This window comes from Ictalurus furcatus, chromosome 13, assembly GCF_023375685.1.
Source record: "Ictalurus furcatus strain D&B chromosome 13, Billie_1.0, whole genome shotgun sequence".
Classification (NCBI taxonomy): Eukaryota; Metazoa; Chordata; class Actinopteri; order Siluriformes; family Ictaluridae; genus Ictalurus; species Ictalurus furcatus.
Genome location: NC_071267.1, coordinates 20,054,957 through 20,074,738, shown reverse-complemented (window position 1 = coordinate 20,074,738; position 19,782 = coordinate 20,054,957). Strand labels below are relative to the sequence as shown.

Genomic DNA, 19,782 nt, shown 5'->3' with positions numbered 1-19,782 from the left:
TCTAGCTAGGTAGCTAGTTGTCACTAGCATTTTCAGTGAAATTTAGGTAGCTTAAGTAGCAGCTGATCTACTTTCTTGCAGACACCGTTAATGTTATTGAACGTTTGGAGTTTGGAAAAGTCTTTTCAGACTCTTACTTACAAGGAGACTGAGAATTAAACAGGAGGGCAGACAAATACCTAAAACTGATTTAATTCAGAATTCATGGTGCAAAAACAGCTCTTTTAAGATCTCTTGGTACAGTAAAGTAGACTGGCTGACCGGTAGTGATGTAACAAAGCGCGCGTACCACATGGCCTTGTCTCCTGACAGACTGATGTGCTTCCCCTATTTTTAAAAACCACTGCCGCAAACGTATGCTTGTACTTCAGTGGGTAATCTATGCTTTTTTTGGCATTACATCAGTACTTCTTTGTTGTTTAATAACTGATCTAAAGCAAATGCCCAGTGCAGTGAATCTTTAAAAGTAGCATTAATAGCCTTGTTTGTTCATATCACCAGGCTCAGTTAGAATGAGAGTCTACATCCAGAGGCTGTATACATGTACATACCTGTTCTACTGTTACAACCTCCAGCACAAAAACTCAAACTCTGCCTTGGCATTGATTGATTTTATTATACCACTTAAAATTTCACTCATGGGATTCACACAGCAAATTGCTTTAGTGGTATTGGATGTCAAAACCTGCTTCTTCTTTTTTTTTTTTTTCAATTGGGGAAAAGAATGATTTCTGGAATTAATAAAGCAGTAAATGTGAGATTATAATCTTGTAATTACAATCTTGTTTTTAATCATCACTGTTTTTGCATTAATTAGGTTAATACATTTATAGGCTGACTTGCTAGCCATCCACTATGGTGCGTCCCATCATCCTATTTGAAAATTTTCTCCACTTCAACAATGGCTTATTGTAAATCCTGTGAGTTCAGCCGCAGTGACAGACGTATGCTCTGAGCAGTGGCCCGTGAGCTGAATGTTTTATCGGACCAGTTGCATGAAACACACTCTCTACCTCTTTCCCTCTCTACCAGCCTGCGTTTCGGTCGGTATCGTGCTCAAGCTCAGCACGAGCTTTGCAGATGGCAAGCCGACGTAAAAGCCAAGGGTAGAGGTAGGAGAGGACGGTAGGGGAGTCGTTGATTTGTGTGCGTGTTTGTGGATAATGTGCATGTGGAAACAGAAACTGATCTCTCAGGAGCTGTAGAGGCAGGAAAAGTAACGCACTCCTGCTTATCCTACATAGACATTCAATTCCAGGTCCATATAAGACATCACTGTGGGTGTGTGTCTCTGTGTGATAGCGATTGTTCAGGAGCAATTGAGAGCGCTCGATTCCTGTACATTAGAGATAGCTTCTTGGATGTATTTCTGCACAAAATGTCATAACTGGATTATACCAAAAGCTTGATAAACATTTCTGTTGGGAAATAAGTGTGACTGGAAATACATTAAGCATGTGTTTTAATAGCCCTGGGAAAACCATAATGCAAGCTATAGAAATAATTTTGTTTTTCAAAAGCATAAAATCTTGGCACCCTGGATTGAAATGACCACTACTGTACCCAGCACGGAAACGTCTGCATGAGTGGGAGTGTGGTTTACAAACGACGCTATTGTGGAGAAAGCGAGCTTTGAGAGTGCTGGTATGTGTGCTGATCTGTGTGAGCTTTGCACGCTGTGAGCTGTGTGAGGCAAGCTGCAGTTGTTGGAGAGAGAGAGAGAGAGAGCTTTATGGCAATGCTTAAGCCACAGAGGGAAGGGTGTTTCCAGGTTCGCTGCATTAGACTGCTGTCTTTCTTTGTTCCAGTACATTTCCCTCAGCTTTTAAAAGAGCCAGCTGAGCACACACACACACTATACACACACACACACGTACACATACAGCCTCTGAAATGTCTTATACTTCATTATTAACGAGATCCAGATTGTTGCCACTGGTAACCTGCTACAGGGCGTAACCAGGGCGTTGAGATGCTCATCTAATAGCCTATTAAATCAGTGGTATTTAAATCTGTGTGTCGGAATACATCTGAACTTTACTATCAATGAGCTAATGAATTTAATAACCCTCACAGATCACGCACTGCATCACAAACATGAGTTCTAGTGAACGATCCAGAGAGATCTGGTGGGTGGCTGATTAGTTTGTCTGGGTAGAGGCCAGCTGTAACTAAACCTCACTCTCCCTCCCTCCAGAATGTTTCAACAGGCCAAAGAACAGTTGAGTGGTATATTTATAACACCACTGGTCCACAGAGACATGCATACATGTGTGGTCACACCACAGAAGCACCTGCTCTGTGCTGTGTATCTTGGTTGTGTTCCAATAAATATGATAAGATTATGAACAGGACAATACTTTGCTCAGATGAAAAAAAAAATACATCAGTTTGTAGTATTCTACCGCTTTTAGAATGACTGTAGTAGAGATCTGCACAGGTCTGCTCTGTGTAGAATAAATGAGACTCGTCTGTCTTTGACCTTTTGACGATGTGACTCGGTGCAGGGAGCCAGTGTCGCCGAGGCTCGATGATCACAAGCTTTTGTTTTGAAGAAGCAGAAGCAGAAGGGCAGCATTGCTCAAAAAAGGGACAACGGTAAAAAGTGTGATTGTCGGCTGTTTCGAGGTGGAGTCACCAATTATGTGAAGATGATGTATTGTTTTCACAGAAGCAGTGCAGAGCTTCAGTTCTTTTAAATGAAGCGCAGTCTCAGCTTTATGCCTCAGAGCAGTGCTGGGCCGGTTCTGACAAGTGTCTGTCACTTATTGAAACGTTTCTACAGCCACGTCTGCATGGCCAGAGGCGCACACTGATACAGCGGAGATGCTCAGACTTGAAATAAGAACCATGAATAACTCCCATAAACGCACACGCACGCGCGCACACACACACACACACACACAGATACAAATGGTCCCAAAAATATCAGTCACATGTTCCCTGTAAATCCAGGCTTCAGTTGTAGTGTTTGGTTTCCAAAGCACACTTTGCTCTTGCACGCTTTCTGTAGCCTGTTCGATCCCCACAAATGAATGCAAATTATTAAAGCACAAATATCTGGGTCATAATTTTTAATCTAAATCGGACTAACGTCTGCTCTATTGTCAGGCCAATGTAAAACCAGGCTCACTCTTAGGCTTAAAGGAATTGTCCGGCTTTTTTCAGCTTAATCGCTCCTATAGATAAAGATTATCACAGACAAGAATTTCAGCGCGCTTCCATGTACTGAGGAGAAACAACAACAAGCAAAAATACATTCTTTTCTCAGTCTCGTTTATAATGGATGTCTATGGGCAATGAATTCTGTCAGTAAAGATCTCAAGAGGTACACCTGTTACACTCTTGCATTAAGGTCTTCAGATGAGAGAGACATACTTATTGAGTTTTATCCAACCTTCCCAACACTGGAGTAATGGTAATTCAGATTACATGCACTCTCTCAAAGGTTTTATGTTATCCATGTACCTTCAGACCCACACTACGAACATAACCAAATGCTTTGTTCTGTAAACGTAGTCTTGTCTCTGAAATAATGACACGTTTAAGATGTTAATCTGACTAATGTATTAATGAAAAGCTTCTACAAAATACAACTGCTCTTACACTTCCATTGTAAGTGAGTATTGAGTAAACACATTTCTTATAGATTTCTCAGTAAAGGGAAAGAATAAGAAATTATTGTCTGGGGTAATCACACCTACGCAACAGATGTGGTAGATATTACAGAAATTATGTTGGAAAACACTGGAGTATTCCTTTATTGATTTATTAGAGTGGGTTTGTAAGTCTTTACACAGTAAAAAAAAAAAGAAATGACCACTTTTGTCTCCAAACCAATTCGAATTGCCCCCAAACCTGCTCATGTGCTCGTTCTGTATTCTTTCCCCATAGGAGGACTATGATCGTCTCCGTCCCCTGTCTTACCCCATGACGGATGTCTTCCTGATTTGCTTCTCGGTAGTGAATCCGGCCAGTTTCCAGAACGTGAGGGAGGAGTGGGTCCCTGAGCTGCAGGAGTATGCACCCAACGTCCCCTACCTGCTCATTGGCACTCAGGTATTCTCCTTCACCTTTCAAAGTGTCCACTTGAGGTGTTTGAGATCCATCAGTCTGCATTGCCATGACTTGCTCCATGCATCTGGTTATGGCTGTTTTTGAGGAAATCACGTAAACAATATCCAACCATATTGAGAATGAAATTTGACACCACTGTTTGACATCAATTTGATACTATTGCTATTGCCATAGTTTTATTTAATGGGTCAAAGCATAAAAATAAATGGTACATTTTTGGAAGAATCTGTTTTACTGAATCTTATAAAACAGTGCTTTTGAATACTCCATTCTGATTGGTTAGAAGGTGTTTTATAACAGTATGGCTTAACAGTAGATCTGGCTACAGGTTTATATTAATGCACTCTTTGTAATGTGCTACTCTTTCTATAGTAACAGCTCATGCACTTATATAGCAGATGTTCCAGATACACAGATAATAACAGAGGAACAATATTGATATTGATTAACATAGTTGATATTGTGAAGGTTCCTGTGAGGAAACGTCTATGACCACGTTTACATGGACAGCAATAATCTAATTATCGATCTTATTCTGAATAAGACAATATTGTGATTAAGGTGTTTACATGAGTCTCTTTTAGAATACTTCTTTCATGTTCCCGTTTTACATGTTATAGAAGATGGACCGATTAACGGCACACGTCATTACGTCACCGTGCCACGCCCTCCGACGTTCCCTCCAGAATTTCACGTATCAATATACAGTTTGTTTTCGTTATGGTACCGTATACAGTTTTGGGTGTTTTTATTTTTAATTTTACGAATGCTTCAAGTGCAGTTAATTATTTGTCATGCTATACGTGCAAATAGACGACTGCTTGAAGCCGTGGGCTGTGTCCGAAACCGCATACTTACCTACTCTATAGTAGAGGAAACACATGCACTTCGCCTACTATATAGCAGGTAAATATGTGGTTTCGAACACAGCCATGCTCTCTTGTTTGCCATCAAACAGTTGAGCACTGCCGTGTGTGTACGTGTCCTGTCGCACAATGTGGTGAAAGCTCCCACATTTACATTTACATTTATTCACTTAGCAGACACTTTTATCCAAAGCGACTTACAAATGAGAAAAATACAAGCAAAACGACATTAATAGTATGATTAAGGTGTTTACATGTCTGTAATGCACGTCAATAATGCGACTAAAACAGGAATACTCCACATGTCTTAATTCAGTTTGTGTTTACTTCAAGTATGACTTTAATCGGATTAAGGTAATAAAAAAAATTGCTGTTTACATGGTAGTTTCTTAATCAGAATATTGTCGTAATCGGGTTAATATTGGATTATTGTTGTCCATGTAAACATACTGTATTTGGCATTGTTGTAAGGAGTCTCCAGTGTCAGCATCAGTGGTTAGGCTGTTCTTTTAAGGTTTTAGATGTGGGAAATTCTTCAGGTCGAAGGGCTTTTCAGTGTCTTGGTAAAATGTCAAGCGGCATGCTGGTAAGGGAATGGCTGTGTGATCACAGGAACTAACTTATTTTTTAAAAAAACAGACATTCCACACCATTAAATAACTATAAATGGATAAAATGAACAATGTGTTATTCTTTTAATAAATCAAAAATTGTGATTGTTTGCAAACTGTGGTGGTAGAAAACACTTCAGGGAATGCTGTTGTAGGGATATAATCAGCTTTAGGGGGGTAACAATAACTCTGCTTCATCGGGCTGTGTTGCATCAACACATCGTTGACTACTTTCCTTTAATTCCTATAAATGTTGTAATAACATTTGTTATTTCAGATAATACACGGAGTGTTTAGAAGTTAAGTAAAATCTTTCTGCTTTAAATTGATCTCCTGTATCAGTTGACATGAAATTGAGCTCTACTAATCTTTTGCCAGATTTCATCTCACCATGATATCAAGTGAACAAACAGTACTGTGCAAAAGTTTTAGGCACCCTGTTTCTGTTTTTTATTTATTTATTTATTTTTTAACAAACTTCGTTATAGATTGTTATTTTATGACTTCTACATGATCGAGTCAGTACAAAAACATTTTAGATTTCCAAACATTAGTTTTCTAGCACAAAATTCAATGTTACAGGAAAATGTTTGTATGTCAGTAAAGAAAGCAACATATTAAGTAGTAAGAGACACTTTTCAGACAAAAAACACAATGAAGGCTGCTGGATTTTGTTGCAAAAATACGAAGCAAGTGCGACAGTCAAAGTCTCCCGAAGACCGTGATTGGTTCTGCAAGATGCTCAATAACACTTACACCTCATTTCCTTATAAAACTGCACTAATTCTACCGGAGACGACTTAAAAAAAAAAAATAATAATAATTTTAAGCAAAGGGTCGTGACACCAAATATTGACTTTGTTTCATTTCTTATTGTTTACTGCTCTTTATTTGTAAAATGGAGGGTTTTTTTAATGGAGAAACATTTAATTTCATTATTTCTGGAGGCATCTTTGCTCTACAGACTTTTGCACAGAACTGTATGTAGAAAAAAACAGAGTGGTAAGGGATTGTGGGTCAGGACTGTCGTGTCATGTATTTCCTTGTACACAGTAGCTGTCTCCCATAGCTGTTGCATTGCTTCTCAGACCATTTCTCTGAAGGATAGTCTATACACCAAATATCGATCATATGCATCACACATGGTTTTATGTAACTCAAAATTCTGCCATACTGTGTTAGACTTTCCATCTCCCTGACTAATAGGCAAACATAGTGAAGTAAATAACTTGCTCACTCATAATCTGTTGAGCATTGATTGTCCTTCAGGACCCACAGCGCATTAAATTAGGATTGTCTAATCGTTACAGTGTAAGTGATGTCACCTGTTGCCCAGGGAGAGGTAGTCCAGACGATGAGCAAAATCATGACGGACATCATGACGCTCTATTTAGGTCTGTGCAAGTTCTCACTGGTATTGATGCTGTAACCAAAGAACACGTACACCATATGGCCAAATGTATGTGGACACCTGACCATCACACCCATATGTGGGCCTTCCTCCAACTATGGCCACAAATTTTATAAAATGTACAATTTCCTTCACTGGGACCCAAACATTTTCCAACATGACACTGCCTCTGTGCACAAATTGAGCTCTGTGAAGACATGGTTTGCCAAGGTTGAAGTGGAAGAACTCGAGGGACTTGCACAGACCTGAGCCCTGAGCCTCAAGCTCACTGAACACCTTTGGGATGAATTGATATGCAGACTGCGCATCAGACCTCCTCACCCGACATCAGTACCTGACCTCACTTCTGGCTGAATGGTCAAATCCTCACAGCGAAGCTCCAAAATCTATTGGAAAGCCCTCCCAGAAGAGTGGAGGCTATTAAAACAGCAAAAGGGGACTAAATCTGGAATGGGATTTTCAACATGCACATATCAGTGTAATGGTCAGCAGTCTACATAGCTATATAGTGTATATTAGAGGCAGTTTATAGCTTAATACCTCTCAGCCTTGGGCAAAAATTCAGTGAGGTTGCATTTTGTTTTGAAAACATTAGTCACTTTTTACATCCATGGAACACTTTTTGACATTTTATATACCATACAAGTACTTTAGTTGAGATCTTGACGATCCATCTAATCAAAAACAATAATTATTACAATATATCTGTTTACAATTAACCCAGATACTGTCTCTTTTAGAAAGTTTCCTTTTGTCCAACTTCCCGATCTTTCATGGTTGAGGGCCACTAAATACTTTTACTGTTATTTAAAAAAAAAAAAAGTACAAGACCATTTAGAGATAAATTCAGTGTAATTATCAGCTTAGGGACGTGACCGTGCAGTGAAGGACATGACTGTACATCAGGGTGTGTAATTATACTAGACATATGTAAATGTAAGCAGTTTGATGATTCATACACAGAAAAAATGCTCTTTCCAGCACTTCAATCACCACTTGTTTTTGTAGTCAGTGTGTGTATGCATTAGTGTACATGCTTTCCATTCACACTTCTTTTCAGGGCTTGGTTATTAGTGAAACTGTGTAAAATGTCTCATTGAGAGGACACGTAGATCAAAAAAGGCTGTTACTATTATTGTGCAATTTTCAGAACTTGAAAATGTCTTTTATAGATATATTTAAAAAGATGACGCGCCAAATAAGCAGCGCTATGAAAACCAAACTGAGCAGTGGGTCGATTTTAATTAAAGCCAAGATACAAAGAGATTGAGAACCTTCCAGTCAACTGTAAGGGAGGTTTTTAGGGCAAAGGGCAATGTGTGCAGATGAACGCCAGCATCTGGCTTTGGGTCAGATATCCTGGAGCCTTCTGCTCTAAAAACAAACCTTGACATATGGAATCCCATCCACCGCCCTGAGAATAAAGATGCATAGACCACATATGTGTGCATAGTTAACCGCTCACATGCCTCCAAGAAAAGTTTTGAACTTGTTTAAATGTGTTCTAAAGTTTGAGACTGAAAATTGCAGTCGACATATTCCCTCCCCTCACATGTTTTTTTTCTCCTATTCTACAGATTGATCTGAGAGATGACCCCAAGACCATCACAAAGTTGAATGATGTGAAGGAGAAGCCCATAATGACAGAACAGGGGCAGAAGTTGGCAAAGGAGGTAAGGCACAAAAAGGACACACTCCCAATATCTGTTGGTGGATCTAAACTACAGTCCTTTCCATTAGCTTTACTATAGTTACTGAATAATTACAGAGCTTGTATTCCTCATTATTTCTTTCTTTATATTTCTCTCCTCTGATAAGAAATTGGTTTAGTATGAAGTTAGAAGTTTAAGGAGTTACCTACGTAAGGAATAAAACATAATGGGTCATGCAGTTATAGGACAATAATCAACAGGGACATGTGACAAAAAGCAGAAGGCAGTTACAATCACGCAGTTGATTATTTTCCAATAACATCACGTATTATTCCCGTTAAACCACAGCAATATGCCAATAATTACAATTTTATATTTATATTATATTTAGCTTCATTTAATGCTATGCAGTGTCTGCAAAAACAACTTCGTTCCTGATATCACTTGTTATAACAACTATATAGACGTTCCCCAACCCGCCTCTTTTTTCCCGCTTGAACCTAAATGAGAGAAGAAGAAAAAGAAAGAAGAAAAAGTGCAGCTTGTCATTTTACTGAGAAACCGCAGAGCACGAACTCCTCTGTCCTGAGAACTTCCTCTTAAAGGAACAGCTTTCTTTCTCACCGTTACAAAGCACTGACACCAATGATAAAGCACTTTTATGTTTATTTTTTTTTTCTTTAGATTATGTAGCGCATCCAGCATACGAGTCTCCATCAGTTAGCTGTTACTATAGAAATGGTAACAGATTAGAACAAACACATTAATATGAATATTTGTCTTGCAAAGTAGTGTCAGAGCCATGCTGTTCTTGAAAATTCTACCAAAATGATCAGAAATCAAGAATTTACTAGCACTATGGTGTAGCAAGAAGTAACGTATTACTTAATTATTAATTAAATACAGTGGGGTCCAGAGACCACATTGAAAAAAAAAAATTTTTCATTTAAAATTGGAAATAAACTGAAAGTTTTAGAAGTTCTAAATAACAAATAAAGTAAATGTTCGATATCTTGAATATTTAATATTCAAGATTCTGTACTGTTTCTCTGTCCCTATTTAAATGTAAGCAAATTTTGTGATGGTGATCATGTTAACTGCTTTATATAAAAGGTCAGATAATCTCCTCATGCGTAATCTCTTCTATTGAAGCATGTGTTCAGACGACAGTACTATGGATTTAAACTAAAATGGATTATAAAGTTTGTGTTGCCCATGCCAGCTCGAGTGCACACTGCCATTAAAGTAAAAACAGGACATACCAAATACTCTGAAATTCATGTTTTATATATTTCAAATATACTACTTTTCACTCAAGTTGTTGTCAGTAATATAATTTGTAATGAAACGTTTTTGTATGAAATTAGAAAATAATGAAAAATAGAAGCAGTTTCACTAGTGGTCTCAGACTTTTGGACCGCACTGTATATAAAGAAATTAAAAAGCATGATATGCCATTCTTAAATAAATAATAATGGTTACTTTTGGTAAAATGTTGTTGTATAGGAGGAGTAAAACACTTTAGGGTGGTAACAGTATCTCCACTCCACCACATCAAGCCACTTCATCACTGATTCATTTCCTTACTAATGTAACTCCTTACTGGTAACAGTTAATGGGGAAAAAAAGAGATGTTTTTAGGGAAGAAATCCAGTATGTAACGCATGGCGTGAAGCTGTTCTGAATTATAACCATTTTGTGCATGTGTGTATAGATTGGTGCCTGCTGTTACGTGGAGTGCTCAGCCCTGACACAGAAAGGTTTGAAGACAGTGTTCGATGAGGCTATTATCGCCATTTTGGCTCCCAAGAAAGGTGTGCTGAAGCGACGTCTCGGCCCACGGTGCATCAACTGCTGCCTTATCACGTGAGCATCCTGTCACACACCAGCTCAGGGACAATTCGGTGTCAGAGCTACAACACGTCCCACGAAATAAAAAGAGGGCGATTTTAAAAATCAACCAGAGCGCAACCTTGCCATAAACAGATGGCGAAAAAAATTGAAACACATTCTGGAGTAGGTGAGGGGGGAAAAAAAACACAGGTATGAAATTCTTTACTGCTTAGAAAATAGGAACAACTGCAAGTCTGGAAAGGAGGGAGTGAATGAATGAGAACAACAAAAAGCATGCGTCTGCGAACTAGTGACCAAGGAGGACACTAAACATGAACGAGACGACACCAGATTAAATCACACAGAAGCACAGAAAATTTAAACTTGCAAGGGCAAGACAATGAATGGCACACTACAACAATCCTGATGATTGAAAACACTCTGACTGTATTTCTAGTTTTGCTTCTGCAGGCATGTGTGGTCTGGAGAGAAAATGCAGACAGCCTAAAGAGCACAACCAAACACCCCAGAAATTTACAGAAGCAAGACTTTATTTCTCAAAAAAAAAGGGAACCTGCATCTGGCAACATGGGGTTGCAAAATGAATGCATTTTACAGAGAATTTCTCTTTCCAGTCTGGGGTTTCTCCAGGAAAGATGAGACCGAAATGATCAAGTATACATGTATAAAGCCACTGCAACAATTGAAGGAACAAATAATTTAAAATATACTTTCTGTTGCTGCATTTGACCTCACAGGACCTTTAAAAGAGCTGGTGCAAGCATGAGGAACTTGTAGGGTGATGATTTACAACACAGCCCTTGGTGGACACTCGTGCAGAGTGTGGCCTGTGCCTATAAATGCCTGTCCCTCATTTGAGTTTGTAGGTGAGCTGCTTGCGATGCCAACGGATCCAGATCGGAGCGGCTAGAAGTCCTGTCAGAAATCCTCCTGTCGCCCCAAGGGAACAGGAAATTGGCCACACCTAGAGGGAGGAGCCACAGAAAAGCTCGAATCAGCAACAACCAATCAGCTCTGTAACTGCACAACTCACTGGCTGCAACCAACAAGATCACTGTGGTGTTTTAATGGTCAACTTTCATACCCAAAGCTTTAAACTGTTCTTTCTTTTCTTTTTTAAATGCACCTAGCTTTGATTTGTATGTGTTTTTGAAGCCTCAGCTCAGATTTATTTTGCATTTTCAAACTATATCGAGTACTGAATTGAAGCATCACTAGCTATTTTCAATGGATTTTTATTGCACAGTAAATGCAATCAGTGATTTGAGTGTTTTTGCAGCTTCCAAAATGAAATGATTTTTTTTTTTAAATAAACAAAGCTTTATGAATATTGTGGATTAAATACCTAGTGAGTTGCAAATGGGAAACTCCATGAAGTCTATTAAATGGTGCGAATTATTTTCTTAACGTAAAAAAGTTACAACTCAGTGAATAGTGATTAATACTTTATGTACATTTTATCTGACTTGCCTCAAACTGATGTTTGCTGAACATAAAGTTGTTGTTTTTTTTTCATAAACGCTGTCTCTGTTGAATCCTTTCTCTGATCAGAAGGTATAAAAATGTTATTTATTATAAGTATTTATAGATGCAAGCATGATCTCATACAGGGTAAAGCTGTGGTGCTGAGGTGAAAATTTATAATCCTTGCTCGTATTGGTGATAGACATGACATTTCAGTGAGATTTACTAAATGACTAAATCTGTTATGGTCTGTGTATTAAATTGTTGTCCTGAAAACATCTCAAGCAGTGACCTTTAAAGATAAAGGAGCGACGTTTCTGTTCTACGTTTTGATCCGGTCTTCATTGAACTCCGCAACGTTTAGGACCGGTATTTCCACTACAGTCAGAATTTTCCACTTTGATCTCCTTTTGTCATGTTTGGCAGATTTACGGTAATCGGCTCCAGCTGGCTCATTACAGGAAACACTAGTTGATCCCATGCATGCTCTCCTCTGCTTTTTCTCCTTTCTTATTAGAGGAAGAAAGTCTACTCCTCTCCCATAAAAACAAGAAGATTTGAAGAGAGGCTCAAAATTAAAAAGTGTCAGCAAGATTGATTTTCCCAATTATATCCTGAGCTGTGCTTGTGATATGGGCTTCATTACAGTGGTGGATCAAAGTGCTGAGAATAGCAGTTGTACAGTATGAGTCAGAGCTCTCCACCTCTCTACTGAAGAAGATCCTCCACTGAGCTGTTTTCTCGTTAGTTAAAGCCCACTACATCATACCTTACACTGATGAGGACCATAGTGTTCCAGTTAAACTGCATACAATTCCACTTTTAGTGCTAATTCTGGACAGGTGTGTGTGAGTGAGTGAAAAAGAAAGAACAAATGGGAGACTTCAGTATGACATTTTGAGGGCAAACACCAGCTGCTTTTCTGATCGATGTCTCTGTGCCATGCATCAATAATTTAAGCTGCAGTGCAGCTCTTTAACGCTCTGAGAACTTTTAATTTTTCATGAACATCACTTCATTCTTCACAAAAGTTCCCTCCCTGGAGGCTATGACAGACTTGTTGGTCATTTTGTGTCCAATAATATTTGCCCCCAAAGTTGTTTGCTACCTGACTGTGGTCCCTCCCTACAGTTCCTACAGGGAAACATTACATACTATGACCGGATTACTCTGAAACTTGAGTCTCTGACATTGATATTGCATCTTCAGCCACTTGGCCTGAATAGGACCTGAGCTAAATGTGAAAGATTTTAAATCCTCTCTAATGTTTTTGGAGTGAGTCCTGGAATCAGGTCATTTACAGGCCTTATGGGAATGTTCCTACTGTAAAGAAAGTTGCTGAAACTGCTGAAGAGATTAAAAACAGAAGCTTGTTTAGCATAAATCCCTCAAATCACAGAAACAACCTTGCAAGGTTGTCATACCCAAGTTACTTTCAACTTTCTAATGGTGGAAACCACCACCCACAGGGACACTTCTCTCTTACGTTCCTGATTTTGAAGTTTCCTCTTTTCTCTGCACAATAGGCAGAGTTCAGTGACACGTAACTAAATATTTCTTGACATCAAAAGTGAAAACGCTCTACATCAGCATATCTGCGCCACTTTATATATTTGGTCGGAGTAAAGTGTACACAGCCTTGTTGTCCATTACTTTTAAATGGGCATTACAGTATGATATTAATGTGTGTATGCTATCTGATTCTGTACTGACCTGCCAGGGTCTGTCCCAGTCAAGAGGAATGGGGAAAGCTCCAAGCCAGGCTCCAACTACGCTGCAGCCAGTAGTAATCTGAAGTGAGGTGTCCCACACGGACATTGCCCTGCAACAGACATGCGCTTTTTACTCAACACTGCAATCAAAAGCCATCGGGCACAACGTACAGTATATTCATTTCTAGGAATCGTTTTAGAATCTCTCATCCAGGTTGCGTTCCTGGGATAGGCTCCGGATGCAGTGTGTTCCTGATCAGGTTAATGCGTTTGCTGACGAATGAATGAATGAAAGGTGTGCATTGGGAGTGGGATCCCACTGGGATTTTTTAAAAAAAAAAAAAAAAAAGGAAAAAAAAAACAGCAGGAGCAGGTGGATTTTACTCTTATGTGGACAGTGTGGGCAATCAGATATGGAGTTTGTGGGACAAAGAAAGGTCATGTAAGGCTGCATCACATGTTTTCCACATCTGGTCGAAACTGGATGTTAGTTATTCATACATTCACCCTCAGTAACTGCTTTATCTTGATCAGGGTTACTGTACTTTAATTGACATTTATTATGTTCTGGGAAATATAGCAAATCCAACTAACTTCTTTAGAAAATATCGAAGGCAAGTACAAAAAACATCAGAAACTGATTTTTTGAAAAATAAATAAATGTGTGTGTGCACCTTTATAATGAATAAATTACTAAATGACTAGCCAATTTTAAAATGAACACATTATGAATAACATTTGTTTAAGGCCCTTTAGTCATTGATACATGCCTTATCTAATTATGAAAAACTCTGGTGCGTTAATCCCGTTTCTTATTTATTTATTTCAAGATAATACTGTAATAGTGATGGGTCAAATCAGAGAATACAGTACATCTGATCCGATGCGATCCCGAGTTTCAGGTCAATATTAGCTCTGGTATTGATACTCAATATCAAATTTGTACATCCCTGATCTAAACACAAAAACAATCCTGAAGTGATGGTAAACCTTTATTAATGAATATTTGTTTAAATGTTAATTAAATGCATTTGCATATACACCTGTGAACTTTTTTTTTTTTCTTCCATTTTTGGCTTAAGTAAGTCCACATACATTTACATAATACAACATGTTACTAGATGTTGAAAAAAAAAATGTTGACAATAACTAGTTATTAATGCAGGTGTTCATCATTTGGCTTAACTGGATTATCATTTGATAAAGATTAATACAAACATTAATTTCTTTATCATGACTCACTGTCTTTCAATGGTAAAATTGATGGTTTTTAAATGTTAAAAGCTGTAATTAATGCTAATTAAGGAAAACTTACTTAGTCTACCCATAAATTAAGTGAAATTTCTGTAATGATATGTAATTACCAGATTTCAGTGCAAGTGCGTTAATGTCAGATTGTTTGCGTCCAAAAGAGATAAACTTCCTGTAGTGGGTTCAGATAACACAGCTGTATAAACACAGGGCTTTCTTGAGCTAGGGCCATGTAATGTTCTCTTCTCTCAAAATTATACACAACCTTGACTCAGATAGAAGACCAAGTCCTACCAATATCACTTAAAAGATTTTCAGCTTTAACCTCTGTTAAGTTTACATTTGAGTGACCTGGAATATTTGCAAACACTGTGATATTTACTTTTAAATCATCAGTAACTGATACTTGATACAGCATGTGTTACTGTTCTCAAATGTATGTATGGGTCAAGGTCTCCACCTAGTGGCATATATCTATGGGGGCTGTCTTTCTTTGATTTCAATGAGAAATGTTTATGAAAAGTTCTGGATCATGGTTGACAAGGTCATATCAGAGAGAAGCTTGAACAGTGGGCTGAGAATCTACATACTCAACAGTCATGTGACGACTATCAGAACATATCCTGCAGGACAGGAAAGCAACATACACTGTATTGCCAAAAGTATGCGGACACCTGACCATCATACCCATATGTGGGCCTTCCCCAAACTGCTGCCACAAAGTTGGAAGCACACAATTGTCTAGGATGTCTTAGTATGCTATAGTATTAATATCTGAGATGAAATGGAACGCTGACTGCACCCCAGGACTCCTCGCTAGACATTAGTGCATGACCTCACTAATGCTCTTGTGGCTGAATGAACAAATCAATGGAACTAAATCTGGAATGGGATGTTCAGAAAGCACATATGAGTGTGATGGTCAGGTGTCCCTAGACTTTTGGCCATATAATGTATATGTGAAGTAACAGCACTCACCCATCTCTACTGAAAACCCGGATCCACGCCTGTACATTTGGACCGAGCATACACAGACACCTCAGTGTAGTAAGAGTGGAGAGCAGCACAGCCAGAGAAAACGTCTCCAGAGCTGACCTGCACAACAACAAAAACAGCATTAGTTAAACACTCAATTATCCACACTTACTTATTTACTTGACCTCATAAATTATTTTCTACTGTGTTGGTTATGGTCTGGGGGGCAAGGCTGGCTTAGTGGCTAGCATGTTTGCCTCGCACTTCCGGGGTTGGGGGTGCAAATCTCTCCTCCACCGCGTGTGCGCGAAGTTTGCATGTTCTCTGTGTGCCTTGGGGGTTTCCTCCGGGTACTCCAGTTTCCTCCCAAAGACATGTATTGCAGGCTGACTGGCATCTCTAAATTGTCCATAGTGTGTGAATGGGTGTGTGAGTGTGTGTGTGATTGTGCCCTACAATGGGTTGGCACCCCATCCAGGGTGTGAATGATAGACTCCAGGCTCCCCGTGACCCTGTGTAGGACACGGTGTTGGATAATCCATGGACAGATGGATGGTTATGGTCAATATGGCCAGCTACTGACTGTGACCTTGAAATGGATACAATTATGTTTATTTGCTTTAATTAATAATTTACCACTTTTGAATCACTATACCACATCACACTACCACTGTGGTGTGAACTGTTTTGATAAACTTTTATTTACTTATTTAGTTTTAACGCCATGTCAGCAACCAGGCTATTCACATGGAAAACAAAGGTTCAATAAATATTTACAATATTAAATAATAGACTTAAAATTTATACAAGATAAAAACTGTCAAATTGTTCAGATGGTACTTTTTAAATATCTATTAAACAAGTCTCTCTATAAAAGCATTGTCTGATAGTTCCAAATGTTTTACAATTCAGTAAAATGTGCTTGATGGTTATAGGGGTTTGGCAAGGTATACATATGGGACGATCTTCACCAGTCATTAAAAACACATGTGTTAGTCTTGAATGGCCCAGTCGGCATCTGGTAAACACTATTTGGTCATGATTAGATTTAAAATTCTGAGAGTAATTTCTTTGGATGCTGGGGTTTATTTTGTATAATTTATTGCTGTTGCACTCATTCCCATTCTGATGGGAACCCACTTATTGGTGATATAGGAGTTTTTTTTAAATGGCCTGAGGTCAGAGGATGGTATCAGACTTTCCGAGATCTCCAAGTTGAATGCCTCTTTTGCAGCCATATCTGCTTTTTCATTTCCCGCCAGACCAATATGTATGTCCCGGCACCCAACAGAGGATAATGTTGAAATCCTTCTTCTGTAATCGATGTATTTTAGTCAAAATGTTTATGATTATGGGATGATCTGTCTCCATGGATTCGAGTGCTTGAAGGAAAGCACTCTGAGTATGAAACGATTATAAAGTTTTGTCCTCGACCCTGCTCAAAGTTTCATCATAAACGTTTCAGAATTTTAAAACACTACTGCTTTACAATACCTGCTCCTTTAGACAATACACATATAATCCTTTCTTTAAAATAAAAAAATTAAAAAACACACAAATTAAAAATGACACTTTCAAAATTTCCAGAGACACTGTTAGGTTGTCTAAGTAAACAAAGTGAATCAGATATAGAATGTGTTATTTATTCCTGCTGTCTAAACATGGCCTTATTTACACATATACTATATGACCAAAAGTATGTGGACACCTGACCTTCACACCTCTATATCACACCCATAAATTGGGAGCACAGAACTGTCTACGATGTCTTTGTATGCTGTAACTTAAAGATTTCCCTTCACTGGAATTAAGTAGCCTAGACAAACCTGTTCCAGCATGTCAATGCCCCTGTACACAAAGTAAGGCTTATAAACACATGGTTTGTCAAGATTGGTATGCAAAAACTTGAGTAGCTTGAACAGAGTCCTGACCTCAACACCACTGATCACTTTTGGGATGAACTTGAACTCTGACTGCGTACCAGGCCTCCTCGCCCGACATTAGTGCCCGTTCTCACTAATACTCTTGTGACCGAATTGGCACGCTCCAGAATGATAATGAGTCTTTATTGATTACATATTCATATGCACAGTGAAATTATTTTCTTCGCATACCTTTGCATTTCTGTGCATCAGAGCAGGGTCAGCCATGATACAGCACCCCTGGAGAAGAGAGGGTTAAGGGCCTTGCTCAAGCTGCCCCAGCAGTGGCAGCTTGGCAGCTGGCTTGAACCCCCGACCTTCTGATCAGTAACCCAGAGCCTTAACCGAGAAGCCACCACTGCCTTCTAGTGAATCTAGTGGAAAGCCTTCCCAGAAGAGTGGAGGAAATCACAGCCGCAAAGGGGGACTAAATCTGGAATGGGATGTTCAACAAGCGCATATGGGTGTGATGGTCAGGTGTCCACATACTTTAGGCACAGTACTGTAATACTCACTCCAGCAGAGGTGCCCCATACAGAACAACCACAGTGTGGAAGAAGAGGCAAGACAGCAGAAAATACACACAGGATCTAATCAGTCGAGACAACTAAAACAAAAGAAAGAGATATACAATACGATTAAAATGGATATAACGCACAATTATTATTTCTTTTTGAAGGTGTTGGACTTATAAATATAAATCTTGGACTTGGAATATCTGTACCTTATAACTTAGTGTGTTTTTCTTTGTTGGTGGACTGATACCAAGAAGCCAAAACACAGCAATGTTGACTACAGCAATACAAGCCGAAACAAAATAGAGCCACACCAAGTGTGTCCCGTACACTGAGAAGTTCTCCACAGTGAGAGCAGGCATCAGGCTCCCCACCAACACAGAGCTGGCGAGGAGGGCATGAGCGGATGCCATGCCTCTGATCTCCACCTCCCACATGACTCAGACAGGTCTGGTTTAAAGAAAACATACATTCATTATTGACAGATTGATTGATAGACTGCATACATGAATGAGTGCTCGGATATGCAAGAATATCAACATTAGGAGAGAAAGAAAAAAACCCTTTCATGGTAACATTCCTATTATTACTTAATCAAATTATCACAAAACATATCTCAGCACATATATTAAGTTATTGCATATGATGAACAAGTAAAACCATTTCGTGCAGATAAATAATATACGTATAACATTATGTGTATGAAATAATATTTGCAGTGTATAACCCACACAGGGAAACCTTATGAATGAAGATAGTCACCAATCACAGGGGAGAGAAAGAAACACCTGGTTTATTCCTCAGCTTAACTTTAAACCTGCAAAGAGGGCTCTTGCTCTTTGTAGCCGATTTAAATGATCATCGGAGTCGAACGACACAAATCACAAAAGACCTTATTCATAATAATATTAATTGTTATTATTGTTGTTGTTATTATTAATACAGGAACAATCCCAGAAAGACGGCACGAGCGATATAATTTAGGTCGATTTCTTCCGGCATCATAATGTCACGTGACCTACAATGGCGACGACAAGGTCAAAACTCTTCCGAAGCAAAATAAAGGGTTTGCACCAACCTTCTACAGGGTGCAACGAAATACGTATTAACGATGAAATGTTAAGATTTAAGCTCAATTTAACACAAATACGACATGTGGAAATCATTAACCCATCCTGGATCAAAATACTTTGAACGATGCTTTGCTGGTCTTTGAGTTTGTGATCTCTTGGCCCATTGCTCTTCTTGTTGGTTTTGTGACTGTACATCATTCCCTTCAAATGCTATTGAGCTTTACAAAATGGTATATTTTATGTATGGGCCCATTCTGCGGTGAAATTCATGTCTAATTTAAATGGGATTTAATAGTTTATTTTCATAAATATCAAAAATCTAAAAGGTGTTTCTCATACCTGACACCTAGATGAACACTTTCCAGTTGGTTTTGTGACTGTACATCATTCCCTTCAAAT

The 19,782-nt window shown here is 38.7% G+C and overlaps 2 protein-coding genes across 5 annotated transcripts in view; one reads left to right on the top strand and one right to left on the bottom strand.

Annotated features, from left to right (window-relative positions):
• Nucleotides 1-11,891, top strand: part of rhoq (ras homolog family member Q) — a 25,254-nt gene extending 13,363 nt beyond the window's left edge. Inside the window, exons 3-5 of the mRNA XM_053639362.1 lie at nucleotides 3,895-4,059; nucleotides 8,543-8,638; nucleotides 10,332-11,891. Coding sequence (XP_053495337.1) covers nucleotides 3,895-4,059; nucleotides 8,543-8,638; nucleotides 10,332-10,487 — 417 coding nt within the window. The 3' untranslated portion in view covers nucleotides 10,488-11,891. The remainder of the gene's footprint in view (nucleotides 1-3,894; nucleotides 4,060-8,542; nucleotides 8,639-10,331) is intronic.
• Nucleotides 11,300-19,782, bottom strand: pigf (phosphatidylinositol glycan anchor biosynthesis, class F). Of its 4 annotated transcripts, XM_053639359.1 has the most exons (7): nucleotides 19,723-19,782; nucleotides 19,073-19,127; nucleotides 18,520-18,760; nucleotides 18,311-18,402; nucleotides 15,877-15,993; nucleotides 13,649-13,757; nucleotides 11,300-11,435 (listed from the first exon to the last, which is right to left on the bottom strand). In XM_053639359.1, the coding sequence occupies exons 3-7, from the start codon at nucleotides 18,745-18,747 to the stop codon at nucleotides 11,322-11,324; spliced, it is 660 nt and encodes a 219-aa protein (XP_053495334.1). In that variant the 5' UTR covers nucleotides 18,748-18,760; nucleotides 19,073-19,127; nucleotides 19,723-19,782; the 3' UTR covers nucleotides 11,300-11,321. The 4 variants fall into 4 exon arrangements, with proteins under 4 accessions (XP_053495334.1, XP_053495336.1, XP_053495335.1 ...); XM_053639361.1 differs by lacking the exon at nucleotides 19,073-19,127 and having other exon boundaries at nucleotides 19,723-19,777; XM_053639360.1 differs by lacking the exon at nucleotides 19,723-19,782 and having other exon boundaries at nucleotides 19,099-19,640.